At 39.2% G+C, this 23,632-nt stretch overlaps 1 protein-coding gene across 11 annotated transcripts in view; it reads right to left on the bottom strand.

Annotated features, from left to right (window-relative positions):
• Nbas (NBAS subunit of NRZ tethering complex) overlaps positions 1–23,632 on the bottom strand; it is a 304,643-nt gene that overhangs the window by 151,247 nt on the left and 129,764 nt on the right. For all 11 annotated transcript variants that reach the window (XM_063262517.1, XM_063262512.1, XM_063262514.1 and 8 more), the window contains 5 exons: positions 18,896–19,008; positions 15,879–15,992; positions 9,048–9,161; positions 7,852–8,009; positions 6,939–7,028 (listed from right to left, as the gene is read on the bottom strand). In XM_063262517.1, the coding sequence (XP_063118587.1) occupies positions 6,939–7,028; positions 7,852–8,009; positions 9,048–9,161; positions 15,879–15,992; positions 18,896–19,008 (589 nt within the window). The remainder of the gene's footprint in view (positions 1–6,938; positions 7,029–7,851; positions 8,010–9,047; positions 9,162–15,878; positions 15,993–18,895; positions 19,009–23,632) is intronic.

Genomic DNA, 23,632 nt, shown 5'->3' with positions numbered 1-23,632 from the left:
AAGCTTCAGCAAGAAAAACCCTCATGACTGAAGAGAAATACACAGAACCTCTGCACACATGCTGGAGAGTGTGGGAGGAGAGGCTGTGTTTGGTGGAACAGTCACTGGCATACCCTGGGGCATCGAACACTCATGACAGTGATTGCAGGGGCTAAGACATCCAGGGATGCAGAGACGCTGTGTTAGCAAACAACATGGAGGAACACATACAGTTAGTGTTTCTGTCTGGGCAGCAAGACTCACGGACATGTAGGCAGAAAGAGACGGAAAGAAAGACCTTTAATTCATTTAATGGTTGAACATATTCTTCTTGGTTACATATATTTTATATTAAGAAGGATATAGAAGATACAAGGTGCATTCCTGTGACACTTACTAAAAGTTAATAAATGCCAGTTTTAACATAATTAGTCCATATCTATTTTTTTTTTACTGTAAGAAATTAAAAACGATCAGAAGTCTAATGACAAAGAACAGTGATTAGATGGCAAAAAAGAAAGCTAACCAAATAAGCTTCCCAATTAATTTCCTAAGTGGGATAAGATATTTTATATATTTTAACTATTTATTGAGCAATAAATTTAAGAAGTAGAAACTCTTACAAAAGAGCATAAAAGTAGATTTTCAGAAACATGAGTCAGACACAGATTTCTTAGGTACACCAAAAAAGAATAATCAATAGAAGGAAATGCTATAAACATGCCTTAGGAAACAGTTAAAACATCTATTCATCAAAAGAAACCACTAAAAAATAAAAAATGTCACACATTCACAGAAAATGCTCACAAATTACAAGTGTGAAAAGAATCTAGATAAAATACTTGTATCTAGAATCCAGAATATTAATGAAAAATTTATTTCCAGCTCAATCACAAGATAAACAATCAAGTAGGAAAACAAAATGAGCAAATTAGCGAATAGACCTTTCAATGTGACAATTAGCATATGAAAGTGTACTCATAACTATTCATTGCATAGGATAAAATTATGTTCCCAGTACATCAAAGGCATAGTAAAATAGCACACATATCAAATAAAAATCCGGTGGAGAAATAGAAACTTTAATGTATTTCTGATGGGAATGTAAAAATGTTGATGTGATTTGCATTACTAATTGGCACTCCAAAGGGTTAGGTATTAAAGTTTTGGTCTTTGTGCAGGATCCAAAGGCCCCTGAGCAGGAACTGCCCAGAATGGCTCCTCCTGGAGGACTAGACTTCATATTAGGTCATATGTAGGTCCAAAGAAAGGAAGCAACCAACCATCCTACCTAGCTATGATACCAATCAACCACAATGATCAACATAACACAATAACCCTACGGCTACAGTATTGGCTCACATACCTCAGCAGTAACCAACAACTCTCTACTGCTTAAGCCCTACTCAAGCAGAAAAAATTCATCTCTGGTACTAGAAATCTTATCAACTACTCAGAGCTAGTGAAGCCATGATCTTGGAGGAGAACCTACAACCATCACTTTACTAAACCAGCATAACCCCTAAGTACATTTTACTAAATATGTGTCCTTATACTGGCAATTAAGTGTAGTCCTATTCTCTCATCAAGGAAATTATCTTTGCAACAGACAGAAACCATTACATAAAACTACAACCAATCAAAATGTAGAGTCTAGAGCCCAGTCTCAATGGATACATCTACAAAACACTCCATATCTAAGGTTCATGGAACATTGAAGGAGATGGAGCAGAAAGAACATAAGATACAGAGAACCAAAGAGTATGCTGTGGAACTGTGTCTCTTAGTAATGACAAGTTACACACAAAAAGTCTCACCAACCCGACTGCCAAAAAATGAGCTGATTAAGGACAACACCAATAGACATCCTAAACTGAACAGAAAAAAAGAAAGACCATAAGAGCCTCAACACTAAACAGATAACTACAGTAAAGTAAGGAATGCTCAAAGTGGAAGAAATACTCTTTACCAGGGAAGAATATACAAACTGATGATCCAACAGCAAATGGTGGGGCATTAAATAATATATAAGTAAAATTATACAACTGACAAGCTTGTACTTAGTAATACATATAAATATGCTTATGCATATATGCATATAAAACAATAAATTAATAAAAAAGTCCATGAATTTGAAAGTGAACATGGAGGGTATATGAGAGAAAAAAGGAGAAATGATGTAATTAGATTATAATTTCAAACAACAAAATTAATTTTTAAAAGGGTTGGTCCTGTGCTATTCTGACAATAGATACTGAGACACAACTAGACCACAGGGCTTTGCTTTCTTCAATGAACTGATCCAATGGCATACTCATAATTTGATAACTGCTGGGTCCTGCATGGCCACAGAAGAGATGGTGTGACAGGGTTCTCACCCCTGGAGCAAACGAAGCAGATTCTGGGCCTCTATGGGTGCTGACAGTTGCTAGGCATAAAGCTTTTTTTGTATAATAATGTATATATTTTATTTTACATTCCTCTTTCAGGAAACCCTCTTGCTGCCAAGGTTAATGACTCCATTATAATTAGAAACAACATGAATCTAGGAGGCAAGGATGTGTCTGCTGTTCCTTGGCAAACTGATAAATGCTGTGACCTTCTGGACAGCCCTTAAGGCTGTAGGAAAGAACTCTGAAATCATGAGTTCAAGAAGGCGAGAAGGGGTGGATAGGTGGGTGGGAGAACACCCTCACAGAAGAAGGTAGAGGGGGGATGGGATATGGGGTTTATGGATGGGAAACTGGGATAACAATTGAAATGTATATAAAAAATCCAATTAAAAAAAGAATACATAAATCAGTGTAAAAGTTGTCCTTACAGACTATCTCAATTATGCAAAATAGAAGGACGCAATATGAATTGTATGAGGGCTTCAGAGAACTAAAAGAACAGAAGCAGCTGCATTAATGAGTCAAATTGTCAGAAAGATATTAAGGAAGGAGAAAAAGATTTAGGGAGTGGTTATCTCAGGGCAAGATTCTATGCAGCTAAGCTCATTTGAGCTTACAAAGGCAGGCAGATTTCTGAGTTCAAGGTCAGCCTGGGACACAGCAAATTTAGGTGCAGCAGTGGTGGGAATGGTGATCTCAGAGTGGGATCCCACACAGCTAGCTTAGTGCTTATGCTTACAAAAGCAGGTAGATCTCTGAATTCACTTACTAGGTTAAAAAAAAAAAACATACTTGCTATCTTTTTCTAACAATCAAGGGGCTAAGGCCATAAAATTTGGATTTGGGGAATAAACAAAAGAGAAGCTGTAGTTTATGACTGAATCAATATGCAAATAAAAGACTGGGCTTTGGTCTGCAAGAAATGAGCTGTCTAGAGAGCGACTATAGCTCTTTTTGAAATTTGTCTGGAGGGTTTTTGACTCAAGTAATGGAATAAAGTAATGGAAATATTATGTATTTTTTTCTAGCAAGTTTCCTGGCTTTGGTCGGAAAACCCAAGAGCTATGCTGAGCAGAGATCTGTCTCACATAGAGCGATATTCAGAGATGGAGAGAGTGCTACCTAGAGAGAACTGCTTAGAGAAATAACATAGCTCTTGTAGAATTTTTTCTAGTGGAATTTCCAACTTCGCTTAAGAAACCCATAGGCTATCCAGAGAGCTTTTAATTTTTTTTTTCTAGCAGGTTTTATGACTTTGGATGTAAAACCCAAGAGCTGTCTTGAGCAGAGAGCTATTTCAAGTAGAGTACAGAGCCAAGAACTATCTACAGAACTGTTTGGAGAGCTATGTCAAGCAGACTACAGAGTTGTCAGACTGCACCCCATCATTGATTTTGAGTTGTTTTTTCCATCACTCTCAATCACATATTTCTCAGTATCTCCTTCCTAAGCCAATACTGGTCCTTGGCAGATGGCATAACTGCAGTTGGTGGAAACAAACAGAGATGAGATCTACTAAGGGGAAGCAGATTACCAAGGATGTATTCTTGGTGATTGTAGCCTGTTCCAGGCCTCTTCCTTGGGCATTCCCTACCTTCTCTGTACCACATGTGAGCTATTTTCCTCCACTATATAAACCTATTCTGCCTCCTACGCATTAGCCCAGAATCAACAAAACAAAGTGCCCAAAACTTGAAACTTCTGAAAACACATGTCAACACTGTTCTTCTTTTAGTTGTCTTTAATTAGAAATCTCATCACAACAATGACAGGCTAAGACAAATGTGCAGTCTCTGGAACAAGTAGACAGCATATTCAAATCAAGAACACAGCACAGAGCAGTTCTATTCCAGGGTGTCAATGTATGAGAGGGACAAACACATCCACACAAACACTTGAATACTAATTTTCACAGAAGCTTTATTCAAAATAACTAAGAAGTGGAAACAATTCAAGGACCCATCATTCAACCAGTGAAGAAAGAAAATACTTACCATAATATTGACACTAACTGCCATTATGCTTGCCTTTATTCAAGTATTTCTAAACAGTCCTTCTATAAATTGAAAATAGCAATATGCTGAGAACATGCTTGTACTCTAAACATTAAATAGTCCAGCCATATAAGTTATCGGCTTGTAAAATGTTCATAAACAATTTTCCCACAATGAAATGATTTTTTAAATGAGAACCCTGTATACAACCCATTACTATTTCTAATCAGATTTATCTAGGGAAAATAGCACCAGCTATGTGATACCAGCTAAGCAAAATGTTAATATTCTATAAAGGTATAAGAGTGTTCAATCTAAAAAGCCTCATAACTAACATCAAGAAGAACAGGAAATCTATAATCTTGCAATTATTCACAGAGTATGCATCTTATTCTATTATAAACATTTTTTCTACACAGTAACAAATGCAGCATCTTTATATGTATAGTATCTACACTATTCATGTGGATGTCATTGTATATCAATATCTTTGTCTAAATATATAATAAAAATAATTTTCATAGTGAAGTAATAGAAATATTAAATATGAAACAGGTTATATTGAAATTAGCCTTAATTTATGAGTTATAATTTAACATAGTTATTACTTCTACTGTTAATGGGCAATGCATGGCAGCTTATAGTTAAATACTACATTATATTCTGATAATAGTAGCTAAAATATTCTGAAATGTGCTTCATTCATCAAAGCTATATGAGGGCTTGGATTAACACTCCTGAAATCTAGATCCTATTACAAATGGCTTAAAGAGGAAAAAGAAAGAAAAGAATTTAAGGAAAAACTAATGACTTTAGAAGCATGCTCTTGCTTGTTAAGTGGACACAGAGGACAGCTGTAGCCGTATTCATTGCTGGCAAGAGTCTAATGAGACAGTATGTGCACACTGGTGGCAACACAGCTTGGCTTAATCCAAAGAAGAAACCACAGGGCCAGACCAAAACTCACTAATTCATTGTAATGGCAGAAAACAGGAAACCGAAAAGCCACAAAATGCCTTGCATGAACTGTTTCAAAGAAGGATGGAGATTCAGAACAAATCCATGGAGCTGAGCTCAGAAGAAATGTGGTCTGATTCTATACTAAATAGAAAAACAATACCCCTCTCACACCAGACAAAACATAACAAGACCTGAGTAACCACCGCACGCCATGCAGAGGAACTATGCTGGAAACTGTTTAGACTTTATGTCTTCATTTGCTTCCTGGTTTCTGTTAGCCATGAACTAATCATTAAGCAGCAGATGTTGCTAACTGAGCTCTAGCAAACATTAGGCATTTACTAATGCATATCATCAAAAAGGTGTAAAGATAAATAACATTGCCTTCACTCACCACCCACAATGCCACAACTGTGAAGTAGTAACAGAAGCAAAACTGTGAGAATACTCAGGGAACACAGAAGAGAGTGTCAAGAAAAGTACTAGAAAGAAAATATTTAAGAAAAGGCTCATGTCACATTTAGGGCATAAACAAGAAGGGGTGGTTTGAATATGTTTGGCCCAGTGAGTGGCACTCTTAGGAGGGATTGTTGGAGTAAGTGTAACCTTGTTGAAGGAAGTGTGTCACGGTGTGTGTTCTTTGAAACGCTCCTCCTAGCTGCCCATGAGACAGTCTCTCCTGGCTGAGTCAAGATGAAGATGCAGAACCCTCAGCTCCTTCTCCAGCACCATGTCTGCCTGGATGCTGTCAAGTTAGTTTCCTGCCATGATGATAATGAACTGAACCTCTAAAATTGTAAGCCAGCCCCAATTAAACATTGTCCTTTATAAAAGTTGCCTTGGTCATGGTGTTTCTCCATAGCAATAGAAACCCTAACTAAGACAGTTAGGAAGGGTGGATAAGAAATTACCTGGTCCCAGGCATGACAGAAACTACTCAGAGGAGCATGATGGGTGCCATAACTCACAGTTTAAAAAGCACCAACTAGAGACAACAATACAGATATCACCAGAGGAGATGTGCCTAAGCAAGTCAGACAGGAAGATGGTGGACAATTAACAGAGGCAAGCCTTATTAAGACCTTAAGTCTTCAACTAGACCAGAAAGATGACTCCTACTATACACAGGTTGAGTGACCACTGGCTCCTATTAGAGCTACTTAACCTCTGGAAAAAACACAGAACTTCTCGGGATGGCAAACCAGATAATTAATAGTCTGTGCAAGAATGAGTTATTAGGACTCCTCAGGATGATCTCTGAGAGCAAACTACAGGACAGAAGTTGTGAGAGAGCTGTAGTAAACTGGTCATGTGCTTTTGGTTCATCTGCAGAGGGGTTTGAGCTGTTTTCTTTGTGATTTGTGAGCAAGCACTTTTCAGTCCTTTTCCATGTGAACACTGTATTTCACACAACACAAACTGAGAAGTATTCTACACACACACACACACACACACACACACACACACACACACACACACACACACAAAACCACACAAAAAGACCTATATACGCACACGAACTGCCCATTTTGGCATTGGGTGATTGGTCCCATTGCATTCCACCCACAATATCTTTCCAACTCCTTCCCTCCACACTTTCTAGCATACATACCTCTTGTAAAACTTTACCAGTTAAGGGTGAGACAACATTAATATTTTCTCCTTCAGGATGGATCTCAAAATTTACTCTTTGATAAAGAATCTGAAACAAAAAAGGTTATATTTTTAAAATTTCCTTTCTCTCACATTATAGGCTTGAAATTTGAGAAGTATTCAGTTCTCCCTTTGAGGAAAATGCTATTTTATAATGAACAATTTTGACCAACAAACATACATCAGAACTCCAGAAACAGTTTCACAAGGAAGTGACCAATTCAGGAGAGGGAGCTGTCTAGGAAAAGCCTGTCACAGAATGCCATGGATGCTCATAGTGTGAAATATCAGGTTCATAGTAGCCTCCCTTTGTCAGCTCTTTTTCTCATGTAGGAGGCTCTCCCTCTAACTCAGCATCTCTCCGAGGCCGAGTCCTACTCATAATTTCTCAAAAGGTATATGCTAACACTTGCCCTAACTAATGTGGTTTCAGATAGAACTTACATGCCTAGTTCCCACCTATTTTCTTCTTCACAATGCTGCACTGCCCTCATATAGGCAATCATTTATGTCCTAACATACTTGCAGTTTTACTCAAGCTTCTTACACCCTTTCTTCCTTACTGTAATAAGCCAACAACACTTTAATATCCTCAGGTTTTCAAATTCCTCTTTGGATACTACCATGTTTCTTCTAGAACATCAGCATACTACAAAAACAGAAATTGACCCCATGTCTCAGATACATACGTCCAACAAAATGACCTTCGTACATGTCAAGACGTACTGTACTTTTTTTTTTTTTTTTTTTTTGGTTCTTTTTTTTTTTTTCCAGAGCTGGGGACCGAACCCAGGGCCTTGCGCTTCCTAGGTAAGCGCTCTACCACTGTGCTAAATCCCCAGCCCCTGCGTACTGTACTTTTGATCACTGACCTCTGTTTGAAGAGAGCTGCTAGCTGCCAAAAGAAGCTCAATGCTGCTGGGAGGACAATGTGTCAAAGCGAAAGCCATGAGCTCCTGACGAGTGGCCAGGTCCCGGAAACCTTCTGCTTGGCCCAGCTGGCTGCAAACATCCCAACTGTCTGGATATCCTGCAATTTTGACAAAGAGGGAAAAAAAGAAGAAAGGAACAGTGATTTGCAGAAAGGAAAAGAATAATGAGAATGACAGTGAGTCCTAGCCAGGTCTGTGGTAGCAAGGCAGAACTGCAGTCGTTAATGACAGTGTAAAAAAGGCTCGAGAATCCAAGCTAAAAAAGAAAGATCTGATCGATTCATTATCCACATAATTCAGGGATACTCCAGACAAGTGTTTTTGACAGAATCAGAATCAATAAAAATGAATTCAAATTATTAACTGAACTCATGTTGGATTCTGAATACTAGGAGTTTGACACTGCATAACAGGAACCATTTTTCCCATTAATGGTAGACAATCAGAAAAAGCAAACAAAGAAACAAAGATTCCATGCATGGTGCTGGAGATAGAGCCTAGTAGTAACAGAGTTTACTAGAGGCAGAAAGCCCTAGGTCCAATCCCCAGTAACAAGTGCGTGCAGGGGTTCCGAGTGAGCTGGGCAGGAGTTAAGCACTGAAGCACACTGAATTAACTGCTCCCTATGGAATACACAGGTTTTCCTATGCAGGGCCCATGATAAAATGGTACTGTGATTTCTTCCACTAAGGAATGCAGATGCAAATTCTTTTTCTACCATAAACTCTGTTAATTCTTTTAAGACAGAAACTTTAAATTCAATATAGAAAATATTTAGGCCAAACTCCTGCCCAATTTTTCAACGCTGTTCTTTTTTCCAATTCTAAAATATAGAAATATTGACTACCACAATTTGTAAGTATTCTGCCAAATTTTATTTTTTATAATACATAAAACAGCATTAAAATGTTTCAGGTACTGTTGTTCCTAAAACCACGAACATGTTTTACACAGGCTATCAAAGTAACCAAAATCATAGAGATAAACTATAGCACCTGAATCTGTTAAAATATTGCTATTAGTACATAAACACACAGCACAACGCTTACTACTAACAAAATATATCTTAAGCAAACTGTGCCTGGTTTGCCAGTCAGACTGGCTGATTTCAGAAGAGCTTTACGCTGTCTACTCACCTGCGGCCATCAGCTCCTGACAATACGTACTAGCTGCTTTGTAGTCATGGACATTGAGCGCTTGCTCCACTAACAGGATCAGAACCTGCCCATGCCTTTCTTCCGGGTCTTCACCTGTACACACAGACAGATGACTCGATGATTAGAAAAGCCTCCACTGATCAACATCATTAACAGAAAGCCTCAAATCTACAAGTAAAACAGATAGGCTGATTCTAAATGACTGGAGGATAAAGGTTACAATAATTTTGAGTTTGTAATCTACTTATTAAGCATGGAAGTCCTAGTCTATCTCAATCAAGTCTTCAAATAAACTGTGAACCCTGCTTAGGCACATCTCTGTCCTTGTCTTCCACAATCAGTTTGGTCATAACCCCCTGCTACAGGCATATCTTATTGTCTCATCTCATCTGTTCATATCTCCTCTGGTAACGTTTGACCATTCTGGACTCTCAGAAGAGATCATAAATTAATATCAGTCCTCAAAATAACCAAAAAAGAAAAAAATCCAGAATAATGTGAAGCCCTACAAAGGACTTGTTCTTTCCTTGACTAAGAGAGGAAGTCTGTATTTCAGGAATACAATGAGGTCTGGTAAAGGCAGTGATAACCTACGTTCCCTCACCAGGATCCACATGATGGAGGGAACAAACTCAGTCACTCATGCTGTTTCTTGACCTCTACTCTCATGCCACACGCAATAAATAAAATGTAAAACCCAAACAAAGCATGTCTAAAATTGCTGAGGAAATACTAATTGGGGGGAAATAAATGAAGTTAGAGTTTTGTTTTTGTTGTTTTGGTTGGGGGGGTTGTTTGGTTTGGTTGTTTTTTTTTTCTTTGTTTTTGTTTTTCTTCTTTGTGGGTTGTTGTTGTCTTAAATTTCAACTAGTAAGGCAGATGTCGTGGCACAGCCTGGAATCCTAGCCCTGCAGGCTGCCATAAGAGGCCTTCAGTTTTGAAGTTAGCCTGAGCAGTACAGTGAATTTAAAGCCATCAAGAGATACTGTCTTGAAATCACATCTCTGTCCTTGTCTTCCATATTTCACTGTCACACACACACACACACACACACACACACACACACACACACACGAAAATCATACTCCAACACTTGACTTCCTACACAAGCAAACAGAAATCCACCCCAATGGAAGCGGTAAAACGCCACAGAGCTAAAGAAAACCATTTAGTTTCACTGTCAAGGTAATTGTGACTATTGGGATACTTCAAATTCAGGAAAGGCATACAAAGTGTATATGTCCATTACTACCTCAAAAATGTGTGTGGCCTTTGTGGCATTCTGTGCCTTAATAAATACAGAATTCCTCACCATTACAGATGGTTGTGAGCCACCACGTGGTTGCTGGGAATTGAACTCAGGACCTCTGGAAGAGCAGTCAGTGCTCTTAACCACTGAGCCATCTCTCCAGCCCTAGAGACAGGTTTTTGCTAAAAGCACTAACTTTTCATGGGCTGTAAATGTTCAATAAGTACCTAAAAGAGTAATAAATGTTGGCTTCCCCGCCTCCTTTTTACATCCATCTCCTTCATCTGAGGTCATTTTGTCTTTCAGTCACCTCAGAAACAACAGGTCTAATGGATAGGCCGCTGGTGGGAGGAAGTTGATCTATCCCCAAGCAGCAGTGCGTGCAGTGTGGAGATAAAGCCCCTCTGATCCATCAGAACATAAGGAGCACCCAGGCCAGAGCCTGACAGGACCGAGCACATGCTTCCTGTCCGGGTAACTCTGCCTTTGTATACCCTAGAGGCTCTGGATGTTTCCCTGGGATGCAGCACTAACACGATCAGTCCTCCGGGCAGCAGCAGGGTAGCTATAGAGATTAAAGTTCCATTCCACTTCTCTTTAGCATTACTGAATTTGACCTGGGACAGGCGGCCAGAGCGGTGTCTCTGGTCTAGGACTCTACCAATCAAGGCCAGAAATAAGCACTGCCAATTAACATCCTAGTAGGATATTTCCACTTCAACCAATATTTTTTTTCTATTTTTGTCTATTTTCTTACACACCTTACAAAAGTTTTCCTCTTTTATTCTGCAGAACATGAATCAATCCAGGTTTGATTCTGCCTGATTCATGATGCTATCTGCTGAAATCAAGTTATTGGAGTCTTAATGCATGTCCATTTAGCTTTTAAGAAGTCCATTAACCTCCTACAACAAAAACCTCAGTACAGTTAGTCACCCCAAACCTACAGCCACACTTTGGCGTACTCGCCATCAACATTTCGGTAAAAATTAAAACCTTTTTAAAATTACTATCTCAAAAAAAATCTCAGTAATGCAGACATAGGTGTATCAAGAATGGCAAGGAAATTTTTTCTATTATCTTAATAAAAACTTTCTATTATTTTAAAAATCTTATGCTCAGTTCAACTGCAAACACTATAACTGTAATCATAAGCAGGAAGTTAGTATGGTCCAAGCCAGAGTCATTATGAAAACCTCAATTATATACTCCACTGAATAAAAAAAAGTGTTAAGCTACTTACAAGTGTCAAAAGCATTGTTATGATATAGTTTCACCCCACCCCACCCCACCCCTAGAAGAGCCAGCTAAATTACATGACATTTTTGTCTGTTTTCCTGAAAGGTAGTAGCATAAAAGAAAGTATAGATCAACAAAAAGCAATTTAATGTCTGACTTTAAATATATTATGAATTAACAGAAACTCAGTTTGGCACTGGATAATATCATGTATTTTTAGCACACTATAAATTTACACAAACTTATTTTGGTACTAAATAACATCATGTATTTTAACACACTATAAATTAATGTTTTAACTTATACTAAATAATTTCATGCTCTATTACATTTAGAAAAGAAAACACAATCTTCCCTCTACTTTTAATAATTCTTCTTTGGGACAAATCCCTGTAAAAAGACACTTTAACTAAAAGAAAATAAGTGTGAATTTAACAATTTGCATGGGAGAGCCCTAACAAGTGAACAAAGCAGCATCTGGGAAATACCCAGTCCATTGACACAGAGACCCTGCCACACTTGCACCTTGAAGCCCAGCCCCAGAAGAACTTTGCTGAGCTGGAATGTAATCCGTTTTGCTTTTCTGAAACCTACGTCATGACTAATGACGCCTACATACATGAGTCAATGCACATAGGACATTTAATATAAAACCCATTTCCTACCTGCCTTAGGGTTTTATTGCTATGAACAGACACCATGACCGATGTAAGTTTTATAAAGGACAACATTTAATTGGGGCTGGCTTGCAGGTTCAGAGGTTCAGTCCATTATCATCAAGGAGGGAGCATGGCAGCATCTAGACAGGCATAGTGCAGGAGGAGCTGAGTTCTACATCTTCACCCAAAGGAAGCCAGGAACAGACTGAGCATCCTCAAGCAGCTAGGAGGAAGGTCTCCAAGCCCACCCCCACAGTGACACACTTCCTCCAACAAGGCCACACTTTCTAATAATGCCACTCCCTGGGCCAAGCATATGCAAACCATCACACTGCCCAATACTACTGAAATATTTGCATTTATACGCAATATACACAAAAGCAAAAGAGCCTGTGTATTTTTTCTCTTGTGTCTTGGCCAGGCTCCAAACACTAATCTGATTCTTGAAGACAATGTGCAAGACCCTAAAAGCTAAGTGAACAGGCTAACCCTGAATAATCTTGAGATGCTGATGGAGTTCCAGAGAAGGACACACACATGGGAGTGGTGGGGGGTAAAGGGCTGAAAAGTTCCTGTGCACGGGAGTCTTAGGCTACATGTGTGGAACCACAAGCTCCTAACTGCCTCGGCCTGCCATGCTAATTTCAGACTCAACTAACACACCTCATGGCAGCAGAAGCTGGCCCAGTACAGGGAGCTGCTGTCTCTCAGGTTATACTTGCTTTGACTTTCATAGAAGCATGAGTAATAAAGAAAGCAAGGGATCTTGCCTAGTCTCTCTCTTCTTTATACCCTTTTTAAAAGCAGACAAGAGATTTACTATGTATGTAAAACTGGACCTCAACTCACAATCCTCTAGTCTGAGCCTCCCTGATGTTCCAATGCCTTTACATATTCCAAACCTTTATGCATTGATTTCCCTTCGCTAATATAAAATCAACAAACCCCATACTGGGTGGCTTCTTTGAGAACAGCTGTACCTGTGAAAGTGTTGTGAATGGGTCAGAATACACAGAAGCCACTGAGTGTCATCACACAACATCAAAAAGAGAAGAAACACAAGACTAAAGAAGAAGGAAGGAGAGGTAGCAAGTAAAGTACCCAGTTAAAACCCAGCTAAGAGAGATTCTCCTCACTACCTCTAAGGCACATAGTAAAAAGAATCAGGGATAAATATTAAAGATTAAAATTGAAATAATTGTTGCTAATAAGTTTTATGTGAAGAAGGGTCAAATAGCAATCATGGGGTTCAGAGAATTTAGTTGAAAGTAAACCCTGAACAGGTAATTCAAAACTCCAGAGTCAAGAGCAGGCCTTCAAGGACTGATGCTTAGAAAATATGATGAAGCAAGTCAGTTCTTCAGAAGAATAGACGAGAATGTGGGGCTGATGGGGAGCTAAGAAAACAATTCATAGCTGAGTGTGCCGCTCGTGTGTCCTTCAGCATTTGGTAGGCTGAGGAAGGAGGATCTGAATGAGAGCATAGCATGGGGTGTATAACAAGACTGTCCATTCAGACGGTTTGTCTAAAGAACTTGAGTGGTACTGCAACAGGCAGATGTGAGGACTCAAGCACAATGTAACATGTCTGAATTGGTCTTTGTTACTTAGGATACCTGTCTCCTACACAGTTTTTTGGGTTTTTTGGTTTTTTTTTAATTTTTTATTAGATATATTTCTTTACTTACATTCCAAATGTTATTTATCCCCCTTCCCGGTTTCCTGTCCATAAGCCCCCATTCCCTCACCCTTCCACCATATGGGTATTCCCCCTATACATCCCGCTTACTGCCCCCCATATTCCTCTGCACTGGGGGTCCAACCTTGGCAGGACCAAGGGCTTTCCCTTCCACTGGTGCCCCATCAAGGCCATTTTCTGCTACATATGCAGTTTTTTAAGGAGTTTCAAGTTACCTATAGTTAGGGAAAATCTAAAACTATCCAGTAAGACATTCCGGAAATGAGCAATTTATGAGTTTTGATTGCATGCAGGTTTCAACAGCATGATGGACATTAACATTGCTTGTAAGACTGTAGTCACGACATGAGCCATACCTTTACCACACCACTTTTCCATCACGCCTCAAATGCAAAGGCTATGGCAACAGGGATACGTGCTTGAGTAAGATGGAGCTATCACTAAATTAGATACCTGCTAGCTACTCTATGTAAACGCTCACGGTCACGGTATAAAGATGTTCAACAACAAAATATATATATACATACACATACACATATATATATTCCGTATGTCTCAATGATACCGCTCCAAGCTGTAATATCAAATAGATACTCCATGAAAGTTTGGGAAGGGTGTAGCTAAGTTGAGACAAACTTTTAGAACAAAAGTTGCTCCAATAATGAAGGGAATTCATGTACCGTCATCCCTACATGCTGTTACTATGTCCTCGGGAAGGATGTTCTCCTAGGAAAACCGAATGAAGGTTGCCAGGTCCACTCAGTTACACATCAAAACAAAACAAGCCACTGATATTAATAGGGGCACCTGTAAAAGCTGAGTCCTCAATGAATTGCACCATTCATGTTCAAAGAGCTTTTCTGGGCATGCGCCCAGTTGGGGCTGTTCTTACTATTAGACTGTGGATAACAAAAGGAAATAGCTTTCCTGTCTCCTAGCTGTAATGATAACTGGACAAAGCTTACAAATGTATAGCATGCATGTGCATGTGCACGCGTGCGCACACACACACACGGACACACACACACATACATAAGCAGGATATCTGGATCAAACCATTTTTTTGAGTCAACACTTAAGTGTCTTCCAAGTAGCCCAAAGGCAATGTGGTTTGCAATGATGTGTGGCACAAAGGATTTTGCAAATCTGTAACATTGATATATGCTTTTTTCTTTTTAAGTTGAAAAGTGACACTCATTTCCTAGAAGTAGAGGTATTGACAGTTCTATCTATTGGGAGCTCAAAATATCCTATGTGTCTACCAAATATAATGAATTCGTAATGGCTAGAAATAAATATAAATTCCCTTTAATTTTGAAACCTTCCCTTAGTGCCAACTACAACAAATTCAAATCATTTTTTATGAAACAAAATACCCAATAATTATTCTCATAGAAGCTGATACATATCAATCTAGCACTAAGATATTTTGGCACCTATGACCACTATGGTTAATAGAGCATGAAATGCAGAGTCAAGGATTTTCCTTAAAAATAAAGCTCCTATTTCATACTAGTAAGTAACATGTCTAACTCCTGAAGTTCTTTTATAAATTGGAAAGATGATCACCATTGTGATTACTCAGGAGAAAAGTGAATGAGATAAAAATGTATGGATATTTTGCCAAACAGTAAGTGCATAAAATGCTCTAACAAGTTTTTCAGAACTACCAAACTAAGTGTAGACTGTAACTGTCTGGAACTGCTGGCCCACGCTGGAGCTGGCTCTCTCCTCTGAAGACATCTGCTGAGGTACAAACCCTGAGTAGGTTCTTTTCATTTCAAGGGAAGCTGGTCTACCCAAAACTTCAGCATACACACACACTTTTATAACATGCCAAGCATTTTAGACAATTATTACTTCTTGGTCAAAATGAGGTTCTTCTGGCACCATTAAACATGTCCTGATGCTCACATAGGCTGATGTGCAAAATGGCACAGGAGGTTAGCTTTCAAAAGACTTACCTGCAACTCTCAGCAACTCAGCAAGGCCTAGAAGTTTGGCTGACTGTTTGTAGCATGTGGGGGACTGGGAAACACACTCCTTGATGAGGCTGATTCGGTCAGAACACAACCGTACTATAAAATAGACATTGAAGAACTTTATGAAGACACAAAAGAGTTGTCATGAATGTTCCTATGTAAAAGGGACAAAATGAAATCCTTATTCTGAGACTGGGCACAGTGACATATCCTTGTTACCCATCATGGCTGCTGCTAAGGCAGGAGGATCATATATCTGAGTACAGCCTGGACTCTACTATATGGACTCATCTCCCCAAGGCCAGTCTACATTCAAAATTGTGTGTGTGTGTGTGTGTGTGTGTGTGTGTGTGTGTGTGTGTGTCTGTGTGTGTAGACAGGCTCTCACTAAGTAGCTCTGATTGCCTGGTTATGTAAGAACCTCCCTGCCTGCCTCCTGAGTGCTGAGTTTATACGCATGTGCCATTAAGTTTGGCTTCAAAAAGCCACATTTTAACTTAACCTCACCCGACGATGGTGAGCAGGAGGTTCCCAAGGGCACCGTGTTCTAATTCTCCTATGCCCCCACTTAAACTAGCATTCAGGAAAATGAAACCCCCAATTGAGCACTTCATATCACAGAACAAAGAAAATTTAAAGGTGTAAAGGTCAAAGGACATCAAGTGTACCCCTGGGGTAAGTGGTTCTTCTTCACAGTAGTGATGTCAAAGGAAGATGGCATTGCCTAGGCAGCTGGCTTGCAGTAACTATGACAACTGCAACAGCAGGTACATAAAATAGAGAAGAACTATGTCTCAGGCACAGACTTATATGTAACTACCATACCAAGCCAATGCTTATAAGTAGGCTACTATCCCAAAGGGAAGAAACTGGGGTACAGAGAGCTTAAACAAAGATCAATGAAAAAGACATAGGTCCTGAATTTACCTCATTTTCTTAAATTTTGTCTGTGACTTTCATCTTTATTCCCAAGTCCATTGTAAATTCCAATATAGTTCATTCAGTGCTAAGAATAAGGGGACAAAGACACAAGGAACTAGGCCACTAGTTCCTCAAAAAACTGAGGCTTCTGATCCTATGGTTTTTTTTTTTTTTCTTTTTAAAAGGGGAAAGGAAACTAAGGTGGAAACATATCAAAAATCACAGATAAAATTAAGTCAGTTATATTTCCCAACCACTTCTAGAGTTAAGGACAGTAGTAAAGAAGACAGCAGCCAGCTCAGTATCTCTGCTCCTCAGGCAACCACTTTCTTCATTCAGGGGCCCAGAGTCCCGCATGGGAAGAAACTGAGAATCCAAAACCCACTTAGCAGCTACAGTCAGCTAAATTCTGGAATGTTGTAATACACCACCCTCACAGTGGACAGTACTTGAGAAAGATATGTAAGCAATACTCATATCAGTGGTTCTCAATCTGTAGCTCACCACCCCTTTAAACCATCCGAAATATCAGATAGGTACATCAGGGTTCATAACAGTAGCAAAATTACAGTTGGGCAGTAGCAACGGAAGTAACCTTAGGTTGGGATCAACACACATGAGGACCTGTACTGAAGGGTGGCAGCCTTGGGAGGGCTGAGAAGCAATGGTGTAGAGCGCTGCAACACAACAGTCTCACACTGGAGTAACTCAGGACAACTGTGTGGCCAGCGCCTGGATGGATAGTTCCAACATTACATTTAGGCATAAGAACTTGAGCAGCATGAAGACATCAGTAGTCATTAAGTTCTAAGAATTTTCTCTTGTAACTTTTGAGTCAAGCTTTGGGGATGGGGCAGCTAGTTAATAATTTATGAAATTAAAATACAGGAGTAAGTTTTTTTTTGCCAAAACTGAAATAAATCGTCATCTGTTGTCAATAAAATTCCAAGTATCTAGTTTTGGTTTTAGCCACTGGCCTCACTGCTCAGTTGCTCTGTTATTGTTATTTCTTTTTTTTCACTTAGAATTAATTTTTATTTAGTAGCTAAATAAAACTTCTGAAAAATATTTTTCATCTGTATGATTATTATCTTAATAACTAGAGAGTTACTTTATTTCAACTCTTATATTCATAATATTAAATATCAATCCTAAGGGGTTGGGGATTTAGCTCAGTGGTAGAGCGCTTGCCTAGGAAGCACAAGGCCCTGGGTTCGGTACCCAGCTCCAAAAAAAAAAGAACCAAGAAAAAAAAAAAAAGAAAGAAAATAAATATCAATCCTAACAAGCAGACTTATTTCTGAGTATAATGCACAAAGATGTGTGATTCCCCCATGGAGGCTGTCAGAGTCTTACTTCACTATAAATTCAATGACATCATGTGTGTGTGAGTCTGTGTGTGTGTGTGTGTGTGTGTGTGTATGTGTGTGTGTGTGTGTGTGTGTGTGTGTGGAGAGAGAGAGAGAGAGAGAGAGAGAGAGAGAGAGAGAGAGATCTGACTTGATCTCTGTCCTATTTGCTATAGCCATTACTTCTGCCTGCTGGACAACACACTGTCTGCCTCTTCACCAAATCCTCATAGCTTCCTGAGTTCCTTTTCTAGTCTTTTACCACAATCTTCTCAGTATCGCCATTCCAGCTTTTGAACTTAGAGATGCCTCATAAATCGATCTCTGCACCTCTTCGTCGTCACATCGGACTTTGGTGAATACATTTCGATGACTATAAATGTTTAATACACATGAATGATTTTTAATGATATATTTCATGGCTCTTTTTCTGCCATATAATTTAGACACTTGAGTTCAAATGCCTATTTAATATGCAAATAGGAAGTCCTCTGAGAATCTAAGGAAAATTCCATTTCTGTGCATTGTTCTTAATATTTCTTTAAAGGTTATAAACAAGATTTTTGTAATTCATAGCAAAATGATTTTACTTGAGATTTCAGTTCAAAAAAAAAGACAATAGACTCTATTACTAGTGAATTTAGATTATCAAACTTAGTCTTTCACTTTAAGAAAATAAGAAGGAATACTGCTTGTCATAAATAGCATAATTCCAAACATAAGGTGTACCTTGCAAAGGAAGGATCTTCACCCCAAATTCTTCAAGATACCCCAGGGCTTGGATGAGGTCTAATTCCTCCTGAATGGCGGCCGGCCTGTCCGTTATGAGCTGTAAGCAGCACCTAGAAAAGCCAGGTCATCCGTCTTGAGTGTCATTTGTTCTAGGCATCTAGGGTAATTCAAGCATTTGGGCTAATAGCCACTGACGGATGATCAAAATGTGAATGCTTCACTCCTTCTCTAAAAGGGGAACAAGAATACCCTTGGCAGGGAAGGGAGAGGCAAAGATTAAAACAGAGACTGAAGGAACACCCATTCAGAGCCTGCCCCACATGTGGCCCATACATATACAGCCACCCAATTAGACAAGATGGATGAAGCAAAGAAGTGCAGACCGACAGGAGCCGGATGTAGATCGCTCCTGAGAGACACAGCCAGAATACAGCAAATACAGAGGCGAATGCCAGCAGCAAACCACTGAACTGAGAATAGGTCCCCCATTGAAGGAATCAGAGAAAGAACTGGAAGATCTTGAAGGGGCTCGAGACCCCATATGTACAACAATGCCAAGCAACCAGAGCTTCCAGGGACTAAGCCACTACCCAAAGACTATACATGGACTGACCCTGGACTCTGACCTCATAGGTAGCAATGAATATCCTAGTAAGAGCACCAGTGGAAGGAGAAGCCCTGGGTCCTGCTAAGGCTGAACCCCCAGTGAACGTGATTGTTGGGGGGAGGGCGGTAATAGGGGGAGGACAGGGAGGGGAACACCCATATAGAAGGGGAGAGAGAGGGGTTAGGGGGGATGTTGGCCCGGAAACCAGGAAAGGGAATAACAATTGAAATGTAAGAAATACTCAAGTTAATAAAGATAAAAAAATATATAAATACCCTTTAAAATGCTTTCCTTAATGACTGGACATGTTTTTGTAACTTTAAGAACATTTAGCAAACAAGGGCTGTTACATGCTGAGAGCAGCTCCAGCTAAAAGTATGGCGGTACCAGTAGGACACAGGTAGGACTCAAGGGCAAATACGGGCTAAGCCTGGCCTTGCACAGATGTAGGATTAAATCTGAGGCATTCACACATTCTGTTAATTCTAATGTGAGGACGTCAGACTCTGATTTTTACAGCACTTTACATGCACTTACCCTTGAATCCACGGCTTCCAGACTGGAATGTCCCCAAGCGGGAAGCTAGCCTAGCCCCATGTTCAGACTGCTGGAGCCTTCACTTGTTTAAGAGGAAAGTAGAAGCCAAGTAAATTCTGTCAGAGATAAAGGACTTATCTAGCCTTCGTCACATGAGCCATGTGTCCTAAGTGTGTCAGCAATAGTTGGTTCACCTTCAACACCTGAGAGACACCCAATAGCTGGCTCTCATTTGAAAGCCTGTTTCCTGGGGTCTAGCTTTTATGGTTCCAGAAAATACTATGCAAGCCAACAAGGGAGGGATACAAGTAAACAAGCCACTTCAGATATAATTCTATGACCATTATTAGCATTGCAAAATATGCACAAAGGTGTAAAAGGTGGCAGTATCATGTTGGTGACAACCAACAATATTGTTACTGGACTTAGGGACCACTTAACAAGACAGAAATCATGCCTGGCACTGATTCTAACAATTATTTTCTACATTTTAAATCTTATCCTTATACTACAGGTAAGTGCACCCTTATTAAAGAAGCCTTTGTTTACAGCAAATGGAGAACATTACAGAAAATCACAGTTAAACAAATAGAGACCAACAGATCATTGGGAGCTGAGCCCCAACAAATACATAGACATCGCAGCTCCTGACCCTGTAGCTCAGAAGACATCAGAGAAGAGGGAAGAGAAGAATTGTAAGAGGCAGAATACCAGAATAGCTGCTGTGAATAAGCCTCTCCTAGGAACAGCTGCATAGACAAGAGCAGAGCAATAACAATATTCATGAACGTGCTAGCTATGAGAGCACAATTCTCATGAGGTTCCATAACTGAACAGAGAATTATAGGCAACTACTGACTGCTGGGAGGAGAATGAGCCTCTCCCAGAAATGAGCCCCTTATTAATAGCCCACCCCATAGGCTATCAACATAAAAGGTGTGTAGAAGGGTTTTAGAGAAGGGAGCAGGAGAAGCTGAAGGAAAGGGAGAGAGGACATGATGTGAGGAGAAACAGCGAGAACTAAGGGGCATTTGAGGTGGGTAATAAAAACCAAGTGTATTGAAAACTTCCTAAAATATATAAAGGTGATCCTAATGAAGTCTTCAAATAATGAGGAAGATGGAACCCACTGGCCATCTCTCATCATCAAAAAGAACTTCCAGTACAGAAACTGGGTTATATCTAATTGAGTTGTTGGCGAAAACATACAGTAGAAATTCCCTAACAACCCAGGCTATTTCCAAGACAACACATTGCTCTGTGAAAAAATGACAGCAAGGCCACATTGATGAAGACAACACCTACACAATTCAGTGACCATGGAGGTCATATTGGTGCCTACATAGATCCTTTACCCTCATAGGTAGAGAAACAGAAACAAAACAGAAACAGAAACAACCCAGCCACAAAACCTTTAAGATGTACAGTCTGTCCTGCCAACAAAATATGCTAGGGCAAGGGTGGCACAAAGTTTGTGGAAGTAACCAACCAACATCTAATTGGACTTAAGGAACATCCCGTGAGATATAACCAAGAACCAGAGACTAGAGAAACCAGAAACCTAGGATAAAACTAAATTCTACTGGTGAGGAGGAGGAATCAAGGGAAGAAGGAGGAAGAAAAAAGAAGTTAGAAGAACAAGAAGAAAGAAGAAAGAGGAAGAAGAAGGATGGGGAGGAGGAACAAAATGAAGAAGGGGAGGAAGAGGAAGAGGAAGAGGAAGAAGAAAAGGAAGAGGAAGAGGAAGAAGGACAAGAACAAGAAGAAGGACAAGAACAAGAAGAACAAGAAGAAACATTAAAATGACTCCTATGACATCCTCTTTACTCACAGATCAGTATTTTATTCATCCAGCACTAGAGAAGCTTCCCGCTGCAACAATGAGAATAGACTCACAGCCAGACATCATGAAGAGAGAGACCTTGAAGCACATAGCTCTACATGGGATATCTCACTCAAATCCCTCCCCTCTGAGCTCAAGGAACACCACTGAAGAGGAAGCAGAAGTGCATTAGCCAAACAGGATGAAGGACAGCATAAGAACAAGGTCCTCCGAATCAACTAAGCACAGTGCATATAAACTGACAGAACTGAAGCTGCAAGAACGGGACGTATGCAGGTCTGCAGCAGGTCCTCTGAGCATACATAATAACTTTCTGTTGAATATTTTTATGGGACTCTTGAGCAAGTGAACAACTGGGTCTCTGATTCTTCTATCTTCAGATGGGGCACTTTCTCTTCTGTTGGCTTGCCTTGCCCAACTTTATGTAATGGTTTTTGTTTTATCTTAGTATGTTTTATTTTGTTATGTTTTACTGTTATCTCATATAAGCCTGTTCTTTTCCAATGAAAGACAGAAAGACAGTAGATCTGGAAGGGAGGGGAAGTAGAGAGGAGGAGCAGAGGGAGGAAAAACTGTAATCAGAATTCACTATGTGAGAAAAGAATCTATTTTAATGAAATGGGGAGAGAAAATGGACATTTAACATATATTACACATTTATGAATATATATATACATGCACACATATACATACACACATATATATCCACAGATATATATATGTGTGTGTGTGTATGCATGCATACATACGTACACACACACATGCACACACACACATATATGATGTGGTTTCAGTCTGGGAAATGATTGGTATGGTGGCTCATAGATGCCTATTAAGATTATAGGGGTTGGGGATTTAGCTCAGTGGTAGAGCGCTTGCCTAGGAAGCGCAAGGCCCTGGGTTCGGTCCCCAGCTCCGAAAAAAAGAACAAAAAAAAAAAAAAAGATTATGGAGGTACACTGCTGTGAAAGATAAGCGAAAAAATGATCATTAGTTGATCATAAGCCTTTCTGTTTCAGTTGCCATTTGTCCCTTTGTGAACACAATATTTTGCAACAGAAGCTGCACAGAGCTCACAATTTCCTGGGAGTCCATATTGAGTACTAGTGTTATGAACACAGGAGCCAAATGATGCCTCTTTGAAGGCCTTCTGGATCTACATAGTTAGTGATAACCACATAGGAGTCTACTTTTCCATTGGGTCCTTTCTTTACATTGTCCTCAGTGGATCCCACTGGACTGTGAAGCAAATGAAGGACACCACTGTATAATTTACTGAAACAGATTCACTTTACTTTAAAATGTAAAATCAAAATAGCAATCTGAAATTTTTTTCATTATAAAATATTATTCTATCATATAATTTAATTTCATTTATAGGGCAAATGCCACCAACTATCTTAAATTATATCATAATTTATATACATTTTTATATATAAAATATTAGATATTCCATATCATACATCAAAATTGTTACAATGGTTATATTATTTTTATTTGCATTATTAGTAGAAATATAATAAAGCATTAAATGGCAACTGTTTGAACCTATGTGATTTGGATACACTGTATATAACTTTAGAAAACAATATATATTATTATTCAGAAAAAAATTAAATTTTCAAATTATAAAATAAAGAAACACTCAAAAAATAAAACTATTGAAGCTAATGTGCATATTGCCAGATAAAAAGATTTTCAATACAGAATACAAGCAAAAAAGCAAGGCATAAGAATTATGTGTACA

This window comes from Rattus norvegicus, chromosome 6 (assembly GCF_036323735.1).
Source record: "Rattus norvegicus strain BN/NHsdMcwi chromosome 6, GRCr8, whole genome shotgun sequence".
NCBI classification, from domain to species: Eukaryota; Metazoa; Chordata; class Mammalia; order Rodentia; family Muridae; genus Rattus; species Rattus norvegicus.
The sequence above is the reverse complement of the archived record's forward strand: the minus strand, read 5'-3'. Positions and strand labels throughout refer to the sequence as shown.